The 15,315-nt window shown below is 44.6% G+C and overlaps 1 protein-coding gene across 4 annotated transcripts; it reads left to right on the top strand.

Annotated features, from left to right (window-relative positions):
- The first annotated feature begins 447 nt into the window (after positions 1-447).
- Positions 448-14,023, top strand: nup54 (nucleoporin 54). Of its 4 annotated transcripts, XM_080476221.1 has the most exons (15): positions 477-543; positions 1,044-1,154; positions 2,567-2,650; positions 2,824-2,859; positions 3,753-3,839; positions 3,929-4,087; positions 7,457-7,683; positions 7,766-7,953; positions 8,028-8,224; positions 8,304-8,358; positions 8,898-8,991; positions 9,376-9,483; positions 10,379-10,498; positions 11,149-11,259; positions 13,581-14,023. In XM_080476221.1, the coding sequence occupies exons 1-15, from the start codon at positions 501-503 to the stop codon at positions 13,707-13,709; spliced, it is 1,749 nt and encodes a 582-aa protein (XP_080332347.1). In that variant the 5' UTR covers positions 477-500; the 3' UTR covers positions 13,710-14,023. The 4 variants fall into 4 exon arrangements, with proteins under 4 accessions (XP_080332349.1, XP_080332350.1, XP_080332347.1 ...); XM_080476223.1 differs by lacking the exon at positions 1,044-1,154 and having other exon boundaries at positions 448-543; XM_080476222.1 differs by lacking the exon at positions 2,824-2,859 and having other exon boundaries at positions 480-543.
- The last annotated feature ends 1,292 nt before the right edge of the window (positions 14,024-15,315 follow it).

The following is a 15,315-nucleotide window of genomic DNA, read 5'->3' as shown; positions in this document are numbered from 1 at the left end:
AGCTTGAGAATCACTGGTTGAAGTAGAAAATTCCAGAGGAAATTTTGTGTGCCTGCTTCTCCTTTAATCTCCTCCATCAGGTGCCTCTCCCATCCACTTTGTATGGGACATTTTTTGCAGTTTTTCCAGTCCTCCTAACAGTGCGGGACGAGATACTTGCAGAAAATAACTTTATAAATAGAGCATTAACTAAACAGCCACCAGGATAATAATATTTGCATGTTGCTACTAAGGCAGGCTCAAGAATAAGTTCCACTTTAAGCTACAAAATAAGAGTCCCTTAGAAGTCTGCACTTCAGCTAAATGAAATAAAGATCTATATTTACTGTAATCCAGTGAAAACTGCAGGGTGCCTCGACAAAGGAGAGGAAGAGTTGAACAGAAACGTTGTATTCCTCGTGCCGCTGTGGTGCGCTCCCTCCTCCGACCACTAGGTGCCGGCACCGCACCGCTAGGTTGAACAATCACTTGAAGAAGAAGAAGAAGCGACATCTGCGAGCATGGCGTTCAATTTTGGCGGCGGCACGACCAACCCTGCGGCAAGTATGTGCATTTTATTTGATCCTGAGTGTTTCCCAATGCCAAAATCCTGTTTTATAAAGCGTTTAATAAAACAAGGCTTCGTGTCGGTATGTGACCAGTTACCGCAGACGAACGGCCGTTAGCTCCTCTGCTAGCTGCTCCGGTGTTTCAGATAAACTGGCTTCCCTGTAAACTGGCCACCGACGTCCTTTAGCGTCCGTCGTTGCTGCTTAACAACAGTTGTATAGATATTCGTAGCTGTCACGGTGAACACCATTCAAACAAAATCGCTTAGAATGTCGTCCCCTTTGAGTCTTATCTTAACATTCGCTGTTACAATCCGCGACGACGGATGCCAGAGGAAGTTGGTCACCAGTTAACAGGGGAACGGGTTAATCCGAAACACCGGCGTGTTTATCTCCCTTCACTAACTTCTGGGCCGGATTGAGGCGCAGCTGGAAGACCCAGCTGTCTCCTGCTCTTGTCCCCCACGTTCAGCACTCTCTGTGTTCTATGTGAAGGTACGTCCGGGTTTTCATTTGGTTCATTTGGAGCTAAAACCACTGCTCCCACCGCGTTTGGCTTCGGCGCCGCCGCCTCCACCTCCACCACCGCCTCGTCCGGATTTGGCAGTAAGTCTCTGATGGTGGAGTCACTTTAGATTAATCTGGTCCTGACATTAAATCAAACTATCCCCCCCCTTTGTGCACCTCTGAATGTAACCCCCAAAAGGCTGGAACGATGTGTTAAAATGAATATAAAACTGGACAATTCACAAATCATCCATAAAGGGACAGTGAATCAGTTAACCCCATGTGATGGTTATTTTTTAATATTTCAGGTTGAATGCAGATCATGACATTGTTTTATTTACAATTTGCACATTGTCTCAACTTTTTTGAAAGCTTTGGGAGCTGCTCTGCCAAACTGTCAGTGTAGAACATCTCCATATTCACATCGCTTTATAAATAAATTTGACTTACTTACCAAATTCTTTAAGCATCAGGTTATGCATATTTTACGTCACCTGTCACATTGAACCAATTGGATTTATTTTTATTTTTTAAACTTAAACTAAGCTTTAGATCAGTGGTGTCAAACTGCAGCTCCTCAAGGCCTGACTGATCTTATATTGTCTAGTTTTAGTCTTGGCCCAGTGGTGTTGTGGGCTTGCCTCATAGCGGAACGTCCGGGTCTCAGGATTTTCTGTGTTTGCATGTTCTCCCTGTGCGTCTTCTCTGCAGGTAGTCTGGTCCTGAAGCGTCCGTTTGATGGTGTTTGTAGGTGTGGTTGTGTCTCTGTGATGTCCCTCTCCACTTTGAGCTGCGATCCGACCCAACTACTCATGGCTCTCTTTAATGAAGATGCATGATAACTATCGGTACCGATAATTATCAGCCCAATAAGAAAGAAGAAAAAAAAGACATCAGCCAGATAAGGCCGATAATGACAATAACTAGATCAATTATAAATGGCCAACATTGCCTTGTTTTTGCTCATTTTCAGTGCGTTTGTTTGCCCTGTGATGCTGCTGTTGTCACATGTATTAAATATGGCGTCTCCAGTGGGGGCCTTTTCTACTTTCTGAAGAAAAACAACGCTATTGCAGTTTTCCATAAATGTTCTGCCAAGAGGCCGTTAACAGTTTGAACACATCGCACCAACTTGTTTGAATGTAAACTGTTAAACGGGTTGTTGGTACCGGCATCGGTATTGGTGGGAGAAAAGTTATTGTGGGTCACTGATGCAGGATAAATCAACATGCGACGTCGCAGCGATGAACTGAACTGGTCTGAGTGTGTCCGTCTGTTGTTGCTCTGATTAGCTTCTCAGTTTGAGGCTTTTTATGACCAAGATTTACCAACCTTGAAAAGGTTTTTGAATTTCCCTCTTTTCCACAGAGGCGGAGTCGTAACCATTTCAAAAAGTGGTTTTGGTTGGCTGTGGTCAGGGTGGTCGTGTGAAGTCTCCGGTCGATGAGCGTACAGGGACGCGTCATGGCGTGGAGGTTGAAGGTTCACTCTGCTCTCTCTGCCCCCCACAGCGCTCACGGCCCCCAGCTTTGGGGCGGCCACCACAACTGCTGCTGCGCCGGCCACTGGCTTTAGTTTTGGCTCCACCAACGCGGGTAAGATCCAGATTGTGTCCCTTTGTAGAATCCGTGCAGAATTTGTTGTTTTTGACGACGAATGCGTCCTGGTCTGCTCTGACATGGTGTTATTTATTTAACCCCTCTTGTGTTGCTCTCTCCTCCTCTTCCTCCTCCTCCTCCTCCTCTCTGCGCTCCTGCTCCGGCTGCAGGATTTGGGGGGCTGGGAGCTGGAAACGCCATGGCTGGTGGGTGTAGTTTTGGGGGTTTCGGTTTAAATGCCAATCCAGCAGCAGTCAGCTTTAATGTGGGCTGCTTTGGTACAGCAGCCACCACTGGCACTGTTTTCAATGTTGGTAATAGCCTGGCTAGCACAGGTAGATGGCCTTTGTGGTTCGATAGTTTGTCTGTAAACACACTTTTTTCACCCATTTTCCACCTCGTTGTATTGGAGTGATTTGTATTTTTTTGATGACGTCTCCTTTGGTGATTCGTCCCGTGAAATATGAGGCTTTGCTGTTTGCGTTTGCACGGTGAAATGTTGAATGGTTCTCCCATCTCACTTCATTGCTGTGAAGTCTGTTCCTTCATCCATGCAGGGGTGTCAAACACATTTTAGTTCATCTTCAGTGAGCCAGACTGGTCAGATAATGCTCCAATAACCTTCAAGGATTAAACGAGACGTGATGAGAATCTCGTAAAGTCAGTTTTAATGAAACCTTCGGGTGTAAAATGTCCACAGAACCTTTCTCGCTGTTGCATTCTGGGTGTTTTCTAATCTCACCCTGACGGCGTGGCTTTGAGGCTAAATGCTGGTTTGCATATCAACGTCGCCGAGATCTCAGCTCAGCTCAGGTCTTGGTGTCTTCGTGTCGCCACTCTTAAGAAATTTGTTTAAAAAAATCACTTTTCTTTGGATTTTGTAGTTTGCTTGGCCGGACTGGAGCTTCTGGCCGGCCGGTTTCGGCCCTCGACCCTTATGTTTGACACCCCTGTGTTCGTCTATCAAAAAATACTTCAATCAAAACCTTTTTTTTACATGAATCTGATGAATGTAGCCATTATCTATATATCATTCATTCATTCATCAGTCTCGCAGCTTCATTTCTTACATTTGTTCTGGACTGGCTTTGTTTCTCAGGCGCTTTCGGCGGCTTTGGGACCACGACAACGACCGCCGCTGCACCGGGGTCGACGTTCAGCTTCGCTGCCCCCGCCACCGCCACAGGTCAGTGATGGAACTGCAACCAGTGTTTGGAGTTTTTCCTCTGGGCGTGCAGGACTGCTGATCGTGTCCTCTCACCGTCTCTGCTCCAGGAGGCTTGTTCGGAAGCACACAGAACAAAGGCTTCGGCTTCTCGTCTGGGCTCGGCACCGGGGCCGCCACCGGGATGTCGGGATTCGGGACCGGACTAGGAACAAGCGGCCTGGGCGGGTTTGGAGGCTTCAGCATCCAGCCGACTCAGCAGCAGCAAGGTGAGACTCCATTTCCCCACATGATGACTTTATTGTTTCAGAAAATGGAAAATGAACCGGACCTCCTGCAGGAGAATAAACGTTTGGCCTGAAGTCAGTGAATTGTTCATTTGTAAATAATGAAGATAAACCTGAGTCTTGAGTATTAATCTTTGTTTATTATTATTTTATGCTTTTATTTTTGGAGGTTTAACTTTTTTCCCTCTTTTTTCTTTTCTTTCATTTTTTTCCTCGGTTCTTTTTCTTGCTTTTTTCACTCTTTATATTTTCTTTGCTTCTTTCTTTTCCTATTTTCTTTCATTTTCCTCTTTTTTGCCAGATCACTTTGTCTTTATTTTATTATTGACGTTTTCTCTTCTTTTCTTCCTTGTTTGAAACATCACTTCCTGTCTCACGATCCTTCTCTGGGTGGAACTGGCTGAGTGGAGGAGGAGGAGCACCACTTATTGTTTTTGCCATAAAGACGTTAATATTCCTTTTTATTTCAGTTAAATATAATTTGGATTTTGGGCATTAGAAGTTAAAAACCCACTGATCTCCGTGGTGGACCAAAGAGCTGTGATATTTATCTTTGAGTGGAGATGAAATCAGAACGTGTCGTACTGCTGATACACTTAAAAATCTGCATTTCACCATGTGCTTTTATTTTTAATTCAATGACAGTGGGTGCAAGATCCGGTTTTATCATAGAAAACGTCTTGTAATCCTTTAGAGATTTAAAATCTAAATTTTTAGCTTTTAAAAACCAAAGTATTCATATTTGGCTCAATCAAGAGTTAAAAATTCATGATCATATTTGTACTTCAGTGCATTTTTATAACCTGTACTCTATCGCTCTCATCGGGGAGGTTTTTTTTTGTTTTTAACTGGACTGGTCTGGTTTGGACGGAAGTAAAAACCTTCATGAGCTTCAGAAAAAGTCCCAAATGAAAGTTGAGCTTTTTTTATTTCCACAGAGAGACTTTCTGTCCGTCCCTCATCATCTGTCCGTCCCTCATCATCTGTCCGTCCCTCATCATCTGTCCGTCCCTCTTCACCTGTCCGTCCCTCATCATCTGTCCGTCCCTCATCATCTGTCCGTCCCTCATCATATGTCCGTCCCTCATCATCTGTCCGTCCCTCTTCATCTGTCCGTCCCTCATCATCTGTCCGTCCCTCATCATCTGTCTGTCCCTCATCATCTGTCTGTCCCTCATCACCTGTCCGTCCCTCATCATCTGTCTGTCCCTCATCACCTGTCCGTCCCTCATCATCTGTCCGTCCCTCATCACCTGTCCGTCCCTCATCATCTGTCCGTCCCTCATCACCTGTCCGTCCCTCATCATCTGTCCGTCCCTCATCATCTGTCCGTCCCTCATCACCTGTCCGTCCCTCATCATCTGTCCGTCCCTCTTCACCTGTCCGTCCCTCATCATCTGTCCGTCCCTCATCATCTGCTCTTAGATGTGAAACCCCATTAAATCCCCTCATTGTGACTATATCGGGTTGCTTCCTGCTGATGGACGTGTGATGTTACACAGGATTTCCTGGATTAATAAGAACATTTAAATCAGCAGCCCAGGATCCGTGTCTTTGTCCTTCGTATTAGACGAACTTCCAGGACAGAAGAAGACAGCAGGCTGCTCTGTCTCTTCTAGTCTGATCCTGATGAGAACTGACTGTGTTTAGGAGCTCCATTCTGTCCTCAAGCATCTTTTCACCACTTCATTAAACCTGCCGTGCTTTTAGAGGAAGCAGTCACACCGCTGGCAGGACGACGGACGACCTTTGGAAAAAAACAAAACTTTTTCCATCGTGAAAAAGAAAATCTTGACTTTGATTTTTTGACTTTTTCTGAAGCGCCTGAAGGTTTTTGGTTTTTTTTAGCCTCCAAATTAAATTTTTTCTTCAGCGGTCCTAAAACTCTTCGGTTGGTATGAGACTGAACTACATTTGATCTTCACAAGCTGAGTTTGGGTTTTGATACAGTTCTGTACCTGCAGAGGGCGCCAACAAGCAACACTTTCCATTTTCCTCCTTGAAGTCATTGTCAATACAACTGTGTGCAGACAGCTGTGAGAAATGTCTTGATTTAAAGGGGACATATCATGCTAAATCCACTTTTTTAGCCCTTAAATGCATGTTGTTGTATATTTAGAGTGTTTAGAAGTACAGAAAAGTTCAAAGTAGTCTCTTCAGGTGCTCCGTTGATATCTTTATATTCTGTTTTGGTCATATTTTGCGATCGGTTTCGATTTTTCTATTCTCTATTACGTTTTTTGAACAATGACGTCACAGTATTCTCAGCGGAACTGCCAAATTAGGACATCGACACTTCGAGCAATCCGCCATTTTTGTTTCTCGCTGCGATTTTGTAGTCCAACCGAAGTTACGAGAGGATAAGTCGAAATGTTCGGTTGTTGGATGTAGTAACCCACAAGCTTCGTTACACCGTCTCCCAGCATCAGAACCTTTTCCAAGTGCCTGGTTGAGTTTTATTTTTCACAGAAATGTACCCACATCTGTGGGTAAGGTCATTTTTGTGTGCGCGAAGCACTTTAAGGACGACTGCTTCAGCAACCTCCGCCAGTATAAAGAAGGATTTGCCGAAAGACTTGGTCTGATTGAGCGGTCAGTTCCTTCTATCTATGGAGACGACGAACAGAGCACTTCGGTAAGCTGTATATAACGCTAAAAAGTGTGATGATAAGACGTCCCTGTCATTGTTTTGTTAGCATTAGCAGTTGCACCGTCTTCATATGTTAGCGCTGTGTGCTCGTTTTAGATTAGAATGTAACTTCTGTGTTAAATAGTCGTTGTAATACAGGCAGTATTGTAGTAGTGGGCATGGATGGAGAAGTTAGTGTAAATATAGTAACACACCATTGCGTTACATCCATATGAAGACGTTGTTCTGCAGGTGCGTCATGGTCATTTTCATCTGGCTCCGCCGGGTCCGACTCTGGCTCCAACATGTATGGCTGGATGGACAAATCTTCCCTTGTTGACATTTTGTAAATAATGTGTGAATATAAAGTTTCTGCGCCGCTAGATAATTCTATCTGTTCTATCAAACTACAAAGATGGCCGAACAGGGTGGAGTTGAACCGAGTGTCACCTCTGCAACCTGGAGAGGAGGCGGGGTATGAAGAGACCGCCCCAAAACGAGTTGCTCTCAGAAGCACATCAGAAAAGGGGTAGAAAAGGGGCCTGTGGAGCTCTAATAATGAGGAATTCAGACCCAAGCATTGCAGTTCTGCTTTATATAGACCACAACTGTATGATTTATATGTAAAAAGGAAGGATTTAAAAGCATGATATGTCTCCTTTAATGTGGAGCTTTGAAGAACCCTATAACCTGAATGTGATGCTGATGTTTGTTGTGCTCAGGCGGCTTGTTCGGCCAGCAGGCCCAGCAGCAGGGCCCGGCTCAGCCCACGCAGCTCTACCAGCAGGTCACGGCTCTGTCCGCCCCCACCCTGTTGGGAGACGAGCGGGACTCCATCCTCGCCAAGTGGAACCAGCTGCAGGCCTACTGGGGCACCGGGAAGGGCTACTACAGCAACAACAGCCCCCCTGTGGACTTCACGCTGGAGAACCCCTTCTGCAGGTTCAAGGTGAGTGGACGCACTGCGGCGCAGTGAAGCTCTATCACCGGTGGATTTATCGGGCGGTAACCATCGGTCTTGTTGGTACTAGGCGGTGGGCTACAGCTGCGTCCCCATGAGTAAAGATGAGGACGGATTGGTCGTTTTGGTCTTTAACAAAAAGGAGGCTGACGTCCGAGCGCAGCAGCAACAACTGGTGGAGTCGCTTCACAAGGTCCTGGGAAGCAACCAGACCCTCACCGTCAACGTCGACGGGGTCAAATCCCTGCTGAGTGACCAGTAAGCAACATCTACTTGAATAAACAGTGATCACCTTCATCCTTAACTAATTCATTCTTCAAATGCCTCTTCAGGACCGAGATCATCATTTACGTGGTGGAGCGATCTCCTAACGGCACCTCCAAGCGGATCCCGGCCACCACGCTCTTCAGCTACCTGGATCAGGCCAACGTGAAGCTCCAGCTCACGCAGCTGGGAGTCGCCATGTCGGTCACACGCACAGAGCTGTCGCCCGCTCAGCTCAAACAGCTGCTGCAAAACGCTCCTGCAGGTAAACGCTGGAGACCCGCCGACACCCGAGAACTGGAAGGAAAGCCTGAGATGCTGAGGATGTTTTCTCTCCTCTGCAGGAGTGGATCCCATCATCTGGGAGCAGGCCAAGGTGGACAACCCCGACCCGGAGAAGTGAGTGGAAGAGGGGCTCTGGTCAGATGGAAGATATTTCTAACGTCACGCCATCGTCTCCCACATATTCAATTCAGTTTTCTTTCTGTGGCACCAAACACAACAGGAGGAAGCAGAAGAGAGGAAAGACGTGCAACAATATTGATCTATTCATTGCTGTTAGATTATGTGATGGGATTCACACCCCCACCATAAAAACCCCCACAATGCAGCAGCTTTACTGGGTGAATGCTCAAAGGCATTTACACATTTATCTTCTTCTTCTTCTTCGGCTCAGATCCTCAGAACTTCCACTCCCACTGAATCTCATTTAAATCACATTATCTGGGTGTGGAACTTCTCTCGGTGTTCTGTAGAATTGAGGAGCTGCACATGCGAACATGATGTTGCATTAGTTCTTTCATGTGCTGTGATCAGGTTCACAGCCTTTTACTTTGCCAACAGGTTTCCTGGCTGTACTCGACTCTGACCAGGTCCTCCTGGAGACATCTGTAGTCCTTGTAGTCAGACTGTGTTTTCAGAGCGATTTCTCCCTGCAGGTTAATCCCAGTGCCGATGGTGAGCTTCAAGGAGCTTCTCCGCAGGCTGCAGATCCAGGAGCAGATGACTAAACAGCACCAGACCAGAGTGGATGTAAGAGAGAATCAAGCTGCTTTTGGGGGTTTTTGTTGTCATAATTTAGCAACGTGCACATTTTGGTTTGATTATCAACAAAGGAATTTAGAAGCCTATTTTTGGGCGTCAAGGACGACGCGCAGATGTTCAGCAGGTTGTTTTCAGAAGAATTTACAAGCAAAACTACAGCTGCTCGTGGGCGAATCGGGAAGCTTAAGCCTTTTCTTTACTATTTTAATCTTGATGCAGGGATATTTAATATGATGGGATGTAAAGCCCGGTATAGGTTCTCTGAACACTACAGTTCACCACCACTAATATTAAGCTGAGATATATTTATTTTAAATCCTGCTTGTGCCTAAAAAGAAAAGTGTTATATTCATTCAGTATCTGGACTTTCAGATCATCTCCAGCGACATCAGTGATCTGCAGAAGAACCAGGCGACCACAGTGGCCAAGATCGCTCAGTACAAGAGGAAGCTGATGGATCTGTCCCACAGGGTGCTGCAGGTAGCTGCCTCACTCTTATCCAACCTGCCATAGACTCTTTACTGTGCCATTTCTATTTCAGGAGGAAGACAGGAAGTCATAGTAATTTACTAAAATGATTGAAACGAGCTTAAATGATTAAAGCTGCACCAAAACAATTGTTTTGCAGATTCATCAGGATGTTTCTACGCAAAGCCTGATAAGTTGATGAGCACACAACTATCAGACATTGAACAGGAACAGTGACGTAAATGTGGTTCGAATGTCTGACGATTCTAAATGTGTGACGGTGCAGAAAGAGAAAAATTCCTATGATTCAAAGAACTTTGGGAAACTTCAGTCATAAGTCTCTAAACCTGACGCTCCGCGTGTCTTAATGGCCACATGATGCTCGCTCATGTCGTCATGGAAACGTGATCCTCCACATGTCGTCATGCCCGGTAGTCATGGAAACGTGGCGCTCCACGTGTTATTTAAACACGGCGCTCTGCCAGTCGGTGCGGCGTTTGGAACACCGTAATGGATCCAAGTTGTGGACACAAACTAAACTGAGTTAATTTCCTCAAACTGGCCGTTTGGGTTCGTCCTGGTCTGCACTGAAGTCACAGGACGACAGGAACACATTGTGTTTCATGTAACCTGCATACCAGCGTTTCACACATTTAATATGGGTCCTTGATCCCAACACCGAATTATAACTCTTCGTCTTAAGGATACCACCTTAATGTGGAATGGAAAAGATTTTAACGTTGCTTATTAAAAAGAAAAGGCTGACCTTGCAGTAGTTCAGACCTCCTGTATGACGTGTTGCATTGGAATGAATGCCCCGGCAGTGTCTGCTGTGTTCTCTGCTTTATCACACTTTGTATGATAACTCTTTTTTTAATCTTTGTTCCTCTTCCTGTTTCTCTGGAAGGTGCTGATCAAGCAGGAGATTCAGAGGAAGAGCGGCTACGCTATCCAAGTGGACGAGGAGCATCTGAGGGTGCAGCTGGACACCATTCAGTCTGAACTCAATGCTCCCACACAGTTCAAGGCAAGTCTCACACGTCTTGTGCAACAAGCACAAGAACTGGATGGTTATTTGGGCTGGAGGGGATCTTTGGCTTGTTTATAATTTTATAATACCACAAGTACATGGTTTAGTAATCGTGATGCTTTATAGCAGCAGTTAGTTCCAGGGCACATTCAGAGCTGTAAGATAATTCCATAATAACCTTCAAACTTAAAGTTTTTCTTTGTTAGGACGAGAGTAGATTTGATGAAAATGTCTATTTTCATAATTACCATGGAAAATTGTTCCAATCTCAACGTGGTCGATGTGAATGAAACCTTCTGGTGCAAAAAGAAAGAAAACTTGTATTTCTGTATTTAGCATTTCTTCACTTTAATCTCTTTGTTTTTCTACGTCCCAGAACGAAAACACATTTAAGAAAATGGAACAATGCAGAGACGCTTCTTTTATTTGTGTAGAGAGTGAAAACGCTCCATCAACAAACGGAATACGAGGCATTATAGAGGAGTGTTTTCTAATCAAAGGAGTCTTTGTCAACGGGGGGGGGGGGGGGGGAACTCATTCTAATTCTCTTTTTGTCCTTGAGGGGGCAGTATCTGGAGCTACAATAACGTTATCTGGACTTTTGTTAGTTAGAATAACCTTGACGTTAGTTGAATAATGTGTTCCAGGGTCGCCTGAATGAATTAATGTCCCAGATCCGGATGCAGAACCACTTTGGTGCCGTGAGGTCCGAGGAGCGTTACAGCGTGGACGCAGACCTTCTCAGAGAAATCAAACAAGTGAGCATCAGCACAGTTCATATGTTCACTTCCTGCTCGGATTCAGAGAAACAAAACACTCCTTCATTAAGTTTGGGGTTTTTTTTTATTCCAAGAACTGTGGGGTTGGAAGCTGCCGGCGTTCTGTGATGTTTTTCCCACGGCTCTGTCATCGACTGTTTAATCTTCATGTGTTGGTGTCGGCCTGATCAAAGCTTCTTACAGAATAATTTGTGTTGCACAGCTGAAATGTGAGTTGCAGATTAACTGTAACACTGTGTGGAGAGACACGGCGTCCTCTTTGTCTCCACAAGGTCGTCCAGGGAGGACAGAGGAAGGAAAGTCACCAGTTGACGGCGCTTCCTAACTGGTCGCTGCCCGTCTGCTGTTCTCACCAATTTCCCCCAAATCTTCTCTTCTGTTGACTTTACAGCCTCGGGATTGTAGAAAATGCAGGAAATGTCTTTTCCTCACCTGGAATTTCTGTTTTACTTTTCTTCTTCACAGATTTTCAGGTTTTCCTCCTCACAGTTCTGATGGTTTTCTTCCAGTTTAGTTGTTTGCAGAAAGTCACAACTACTTTATTTGGTTCACCTACGTGATTGTAAATTCACATTTTGATGGATCTCTTTGTGATTCCTGTGTTGAATATAATTTTCGCTCTGCCGTGCCCGACGACCAGCTCGGCTTCATTTACTCTAACCTTTCAAGTGGCGATGCCCTTGTTTTTGTTTCCCAATAGTTTCCCTGTTTACACTGCAACCTTTTTAAAACGATCTCCGTTTACACGGGAAACCGCTGAAAATGATGTAATTGGCATGTTTGGCCACAAGTGGGTGCTATTCAATTCAGTTTTATCTGTAAAGCTCTAAATCACATCAACCAACATCTCAGAGCCTCTTACAATGATAGAGAACAACAGAACCCTACTAAACCTTCCAGAACCTCTTACAATGATAGAGAACAACAGAACCCAACTAAACCTTCCAGAACCTCTTACAATGATAGAGAACAACAGAACCCAACTAAACCTTCCAGAACCTCTTACAATGATAGAGAACAACAGAACCCAACTAAACCTTCCAGAACCTCTTACAATGATAGAGAACAACAGAACCCAACTAAACCTTCCAGAACCTCTTACAATGATAGAGAACAACAGAACCCTACTAAACCTTCCAGAACCTCTTACAATGATAGAGAACAACAGAACCCAACTAAACCTTCCAGAACCTCTTACAATGATAGAGAACAACAGAACCCAACTAAACCTTCCAGAACCTCTTACAATGATAGAGAACAACAGAACCCAACTAAACCTTCCAGAACCTCTTACAATGATAGAGAACAACAGAACCCTACTAAACCTTCCAGAACCTCTTACAATGATAGAGAACAACAGAACCCAACTAAACCTTCCAGAACCTCTTACAATGATAGAGAACAACAGAACCCAACTAAACCTTCCAGAACCTCTTACAATGATAGAGAACAACAGAACCCAACTAAACCTTCCAGAACCTCTTACAATGATAGAGAACAACAGAACCCAACTAAACCTTCCAGAACCTCTTACAATGATAGAGAACAACAGAACCCAACTAAACCTTCCAGAACCTCTTACAATGATAGAGAACAACAGAACCCAACTAAACCTTCCAGAACCTCTTACAATGATAGAGAACAACAGAACCCAACTAAACCTTCCAGAGCAGCAGATGGAACAAGCAACAGAGGAAACCAGGAAGAACTCCCTCTCAGGAAGAACAGTTCATAAGAAGTCCCTCTTCAGGAAGAAAGGGGGCGGAGCCTAGACTCTGGAAGGGCGGAGCCTAGACTCTGGAAGGGGGGGGGGGGGCATCCGCCTTGACCGGTTGGGGGGAGAAGTACATGGGATAGGACAGGGAGAATGTAGTGTAAGAATACACTATAAATATGAACAATGGGAGAACAAGGACAGTCTTATGAACAAAGTTGTATTGTTATTACGGTGACTGTCAAAATAAAAGTACCAAGTCCCGGGTGAATATTGAGGAGGAGTCATGACACCGACAATCAGAACAATGTTTTCCTGTTATAATTATTCTCTCTATTCAACAACCACATGTGGGTGTTTTCCAGTGCTGCTGAAGTACAAGGCAGTCTGGTTGTTCTTCTTTCTCCTGCTTTGTGGACGCTTCCTCTGACGGCTCTGTAGTGCCAACTAGTGGCAGGTGGCTGCACCACAGTTAATCAGCCTCCTGGGTTCTGAGTTGTGACGTTTGTAAGACGATCTGCACCTCGCTCCAGCCTGAGGAAACCTTTAACTCAGATGCTTTTCTTTTTCCTCTTTACTTCTGCAGCACCTGAAGCAGCAGCAGGACGGTCTGAGTCATCTGATCAGCGTCATTAAAGACGACTTGGAAGACATCAAACTGATCGAGCACGGACTGAGTGACAGCGTACACATGAGAGGAGGCCTCCTGAGCTGAACACACACACACACACACACACACACACACACACACACACACACACACACACACACACACACACACACACACACACACTGTAGATAAGTCTGCACCTGTGACTGAGTCGCTGCTTTCCTGACTGAAAATGGACGGCTCAATAGAAATCCTCAACTCGGACTATTTTTAGCTTCCTCCATAACAAATCAGATTGAGAATGGGATTACGTGCTTGACAGTGTGTAAACAAGTCGTGGGAGGATTGAGTGTGTGAACATTGTAAATACAGCTTCTTTTTTTATGGCGTTGGTATATTATTAAATTTGATGTGAATTGAAAAAACCTCTGGTGCTTCTGTTCTCTCACGCCGATGCTCTTCAGGCTGTGGAGGGGAAACTGTCCTAACTTGGAAATCACATATCAAATTAGTAACTCCTGTTTTGAATATAGTTTCAGTTTTTGAGTGATTTTAAGTTCAGTAGTTAATCATGAAATCTTTATTTAAACCATGTTGGTTTTTAGCTTCACCTGTTCAGAAATGACAAGGAGGTGTGTCATCATCGTCATCATCCATCTACTGAGCATGTGCACAACTGTTTAGTATGGCCGCAGTGCACATGCTCAGTAGAACATTTTAGTTTTTAGCTGTTTCCACGACGACGTCACTCTAATCCTGTGTGCCTGCGTCTTTAAGAGGCAATTTTATAGTAAACAACCAAAGCTTTCGACTCCCTAGTGCAAAAAAACTACAGTACTGGAATTGTACATGCTCCACCATTAACTAATGCTGAGTCGGGTTGCAAAGGGGCGGAACATTTCCGGAAGTTAAGATAGGGAAGTTAGGAAATATTCCAAATTGGACACTTTCTATGGAAATTATTGGGAATTTTGGGAAATTACTGGAAATCTTGGGTAATTTAAAGAAACTATCATATACAAACATAAATGTTTGTTTTGTCAAAAGCAAACATCCACATTAAATAATACAATTAAAAATGATATTTCAACAGATTTCTGAGTAGAACTTTAGTTTTGATTCTTGAATAATCAATTATAATGAACAACAAGAACATGAACATGAACTCCCACACCCAATCAAACCATAAAATGCCCCCCACCCCCCAAAAAAGTCCCATTAAAGTTTTGAATGAAAGGAGTAGAAAGGCATCACATCGGAGGTCTATAATAACTTACATTCAGCACCTAACTTACCAGCTAGCTACTGTAGGAATACTTTATTTAGTTTTTGCAGGTTAAACAGTAATACCATTATAGATCAAATATATCAACCCCATAATAATATAAGAAAAATGTACTTGACTTTATATAATCCACAGGCTCAATGTGTGGCTTCATCTGTGCATGTGATGGAGGAGTGCACAGTGCATGTAGGGGGCGTGGCCTCAATAGTCCTGCAGGGGGCGTGGCCTCAATAGCCCTGCAGGGGGCGTGGCCTCAAGAGCCCTGCAGGGGGCGTGGCCTCAATAGTCCTGCAGTAAGCAGTGCTGTGTGAATGTGATGGAGGAGTGCACAGTGCATGTAGGGGGCGTGGCCTCAAGAGCCCTGCAGGGGGCGTGGCCTCAAGAGCCCTGCAGTAAGCAGAGCTGTGTGAATGTGATGGAGGAGTG

This window comes from Lipophrys pholis (genome assembly GCF_963383615.2).
Source record: "Lipophrys pholis genome assembly, chromosome: 12".
NCBI lineage: Eukaryota > Metazoa > Chordata > Actinopteri > Blenniiformes > Blenniidae > Lipophrys > Lipophrys pholis.
Note: the sequence above shows the minus strand (reverse complement) of the source record. Positions and strands in the feature narration are given on the sequence as shown.